This window comes from Arachis ipaensis, chromosome B9, assembly GCF_059453495.1.
Source record: "Arachis ipaensis isolate K30076 ecotype BB chromosome B9, ASM5945349v1, whole genome shotgun sequence".
Taxonomy (NCBI): domain Eukaryota; kingdom Viridiplantae; phylum Streptophyta; class Magnoliopsida; order Fabales; family Fabaceae; genus Arachis; species Arachis ipaensis.
The window spans coordinates 133,147,041-133,151,132 of NC_142444.1; the positions used below are offsets into that span (position 1 = coordinate 133,147,041).

General features: G+C 34.4%; 1 protein-coding gene across 1 annotated transcript; it reads left to right on the forward strand.

Annotated features, from left to right (window-relative positions):
* The first annotated feature begins 588 nt into the window (after positions 1 to 588).
* LOC107615913 (uncharacterized) lies at positions 589 to 1,098 on the forward strand. Its single transcript, XM_016317929.1, has 2 exons — positions 589 to 898; positions 998 to 1,098. The coding sequence occupies exons 1-2, from the start codon at positions 589 to 591 to the stop codon at positions 1,096 to 1,098; spliced, it is 411 nt and encodes a 136-aa protein (XP_016173415.1).
* The last annotated feature ends 2,994 nt before the right edge of the window (positions 1,099 to 4,092 follow it).

Consider the following 4,092-nt stretch of genomic DNA (forward strand, 5'->3'; position numbering starts at 1 on the left):
TTTCTGGAGTACTTTATTTGATATATTAAATTTTGGGTGTCCCTTATTAACTTAGACTAAATTCTTATAGACTAGCCTTGCTGAAATTTTTTATTTATTTATTTTTTATGACTAGCCTTGCTGGATTTGTATAGTATAGAAACTTGACTAGCAATATTTATGCTATCAACTTCATTTGGTATACTATTGTTATTCCAATTGCAGAATTTAGGAATCCTTAAGCGCATAACTTCAAATTAGCCCCTATTTTTCAATTTATTATTATATAGATGGTAAAACTCAAGAATTCTTTATTTGATAAGGTTTTTTAGTGACTATTTTGTTGTCTTGTAGGGTCTGATCCCAGCATTGCGTGAGGTTATGCCAGGTGCGCATTACCGCTTCTGTGCGTGGAACCTTTGGCAAAACTTCAAGAAATAATGGAAGGACTCACACTTGAAGAGTTTGCTTTGGAAGTGTGTTAGAGGAATGACTGTCCAAGAATTCAATGGGCATATGTAGTCTATAAAGAGGGTGAATGAGAAGGCGTTGGCATGGACCAGGGCTCACTACAAGGACTTTCCAAAGGTTGACAATGTGTGTAACAACATGTGTGAGGTGTTTAATGCTGCCACTAAACCATACAGATGCAAGCCCGTCTTGACTTTACTGGAGGAGGTTAGGAGGTATGCCATGACTAGTATGGCAAGGAACAAACTGAAACTCTCTAGCCATGTAGGACACTTACCTCCGATTCAACAAAGTAGACTTGCAAAGGAGAGGTATTACAGTAGGTATCATACACCAATGTGGTCTGGAGATGCGGCTGAGGTCATGTTTGAAGTGAATGGTGAACCACATAATGTGGTGGTTAATTTGGGAAACCAAACATGTAGCTGCAGGTTTTGGCAGTTATCGGGTAAGTAATATTTTGTTGTTTTCTTTTTTTTTTTTTTTTGTAATTGCACGGTAGCATACATATCCACACACTTAATTACTCAATTTTATTATTTGCTAGGATTACCTTGTCGTCGTGCAATAACTGCAATTTCAGTCATGAATGGTAGGCCCGAGAATTATGTCCATGCATGGCTAACAATGGGCTCTGATGTGGGATAAATGCCGGTTAAGAATTGACCAAAGAATTTTTCTAATTCAATGTCGCAAAGTATAGTCCCAACCGACGAGATACCCCAAATCAAAGTTTACTAGAGTGTCACAACAATCCAAATAATAACTGGGAGTAGAATCCCAGGTCGTTCTTCCAAGGACTTGCATTAGAATGCACATTGTTGGTTAGGAATTTTGGGATTTTGGATTGCTTACGGAAGAAGTAAAGTGACAAGTATAGAAAAGCAACAAACAACTAACAATTAAAGTGATATAACTAGAAATACCAAACAAGCATTGTCAAACTAATGAGCATTGATGAGCGGATATTTTATACACTTTTTGACATCACTTTCATATAGTTTTTAGTAGTTTTTATTTAGTTTTTATAGGTTTTAGTGTTAAAATCATATTTTTAGATTCTACTATGAGTTGTTGAATTTTTGGGCAATTTCAGGTATTTTCTGGCTGAAATTGAGGAGTTGGAGCAGAAGTCTGATTCAGAGACAGAGAAAGCACCGCAGATGCTGTCCAAATCTGACCTGCTTGCATTCGGAAGAGCTTTTCTGGAGCTACAGAAGTTCATATGGAGCGCTCTTAATGGCTATGGAAAGCTGACTTCCAGATTTTTCCAGCAATATATAATAGTCTATACTTTTCTTCGGATTAGAAGGCCAAAAACTGGCGTCCAACGCCAGCTTCTTGCCCCCTTCCGGGCGTCCAGTGCCCAAAAGAATAGAGACCAATGTACAAACGTCCAAAGAGGACCCCTAGCTGGCATTCCATGCCCAAGAGACCTCATAGCACGTGGATCTCATCAAAGCTCAGCCCAAACACTCACCAAGTGGGCCCTAGAAGTAGATTTTAGCACTAAATAGACTGTTTTACCCTTACTAGTCATTTGTTTAGTATTTAAGGGATTTTATCTATGTAATTCAGACCTTCTTCGATTCCTTTGAGCATCATTCACGTTTTTCACTTGTATTTTACTTTCATTATGAGTTTCTAAACCTTCTAGGTTGAGGGGAGGAACCCTGCTGAGTCCTATGAATTAATAAAAGTATTACTGTTTCTCTTCGATCCGTGTTTGATTAATTTTAAGATGTATATTCGATCTTCATCGTGGTGAATAGGATGATCTAACAAATTAGCTTTGTTCATCACATTAAGATGAACGTGCCTGACAAACACCCGCATCTACTTGGGTTCAGAATGCGTCTTTCACCGGATAAGGATGAACCAACAGCTATGTTCATACATCTCTCAGACGGCTAATCCACCACTTCGTTGGGGACTTCTCGATACATCAGTTCAGCCGATTTCCAGGGAGATTAGGGTCTTTATGGTAGAGGCTAGAACCCAAGGTGCAGTATTCTCTGATCCGGAAGATCTGACCTTGTCTGTGGCGTTTTGAGTAGGATCATTAAGGAGAATGAACTGTACGAACTTCACTCTCAATCAGAATGGATCCACACTAAACCTGGGGTTCAGATCTGGAGGAGTATCGGTAGCTGTTCAAACCAGTGTCAATCACATACAGCCTGCCATTGAAGAAATCACTCACAAGCAAAGAGAGCAGTAATATCAGAGTTAATTCAGAAAGACAAAGCAACTCTAATCCTCAACTCTATTCTTATTACTGATTTTAATATATACAATATATTCCTTTCATGAATTGCCCTTGCATCAATCCAACAACCTTCTGATCTACCTGACTAAGACCTGCAGGATAACCATAGCTTGCTTTAAACCACAATCCTCGTGGAATCGACCATGACTCGCTCAGGTATTACTTGGACGACCCAGTGTACTTGCTGGTACTGCCCGTACGAAAAGGTGTGGGGTTTGCTTACGCGTACAAAGTTTTTGGCGCCGTTGCCAGGGATTGTTGAGTTTGGACAAACTGACGAATTGTCTTGCTCCCTAGATCAGGTAATTTTTATTTTTGTTTGAGTCTTTTATTTTTGTTTTCTTTTTCTTAATTTTCGAAAAAATTAAAAAAAATTTTCAAAAATATTTTTATTTTCTTTATTCAATTTTTGTTCTTGGTATTGAGTCTTCCATGTTCTTGTTTCCTATTTTTCAATTCCAAAAATTTTAAAACTTCTTCCTATACTCTTTTTTAAAATATTTGTCTTTTCTCTTTTTGAGTCTTTGTTAATGTTCTTGGTTTGAGTCTTTGAGTCTTTTATTTTTATTTTACTCTTCTTCAAATTTTTGAAAATCATAAAAGGTTTTTCAAAAATATTTTTATTTTCTTTGCTTAATTTATGTTCAATTGGTTAGAGCGTTGTGCTTATGTTTTTGGTAAAATTTCATGTTTATTGAATCTTTCTTTCTAAAAATTTTTAAAAATATTTTTTTTTGTTTAATCTTATGACAAGTCTTTAAGTTTGGTGTTTTCTTGTTTATTTTCTTTTGGTTTTTGAAAATCCTTGTTTAATTTTCTAAAAAATTTTAAGTTTGGCGTTTTTTTTATGTTCTTGTGTTCTTTGAGTCTTTGAATTATGTTCTTTGTGTTCTTGTGAGTCTTCAAAGTATTCTTGAGTCTTTTTTGTGTTTTGATCTTAAAATTTTTAAGTTTGGTGTCCCTTTGTATTTTCCTCCAAAAAATTTTTGAAAAACAAGGGTGCTAGATCTAAAAATTTTAAGTCTTATGTCTTTTTGTGTTTTTCTCTTTCATCAAAAAATTAAAAAAAAATCTTTTCTAACTAATTTTATCCATAAATTTCGAAAATTACAAATAAAAATTCAGATTTTGTTTCAAATTTTTATCTTATCATATCTTAATTGTCAAGTTTTCAAAAATCAAATTTTCAAAATTTAAAAATCTTATCTTATCTTTTTCAAAATTCAAATCATATCTTTTTCAAAATCAAATTTCAAAATCTTATCTTTCTAAAATCAATTTCAAATCTTTTTAATTTCATGTCTTATCTTTTTCTAATTTCAAATTCTAATTTCAAAATCTTTTCTTATCTTATTTTTTTATCTTATTTTAAA

Excerpts from the sequence above, each read along its gene's own strand:
- LOC107615913 (XM_016317929.1), top strand. The coding sequence starts at position 589 with ATGTGTGAGGTGTTTAATGCTGCCACTAAACCATACAGATGCAAGCCC. Across the intron at positions 899-997 it reads CAGGTTTTGGCAGTTATCGG|GATTACCTTGTCGTCGTGCA; the intron begins GTAAGTAATATT and ends ATTATTTGCTAG.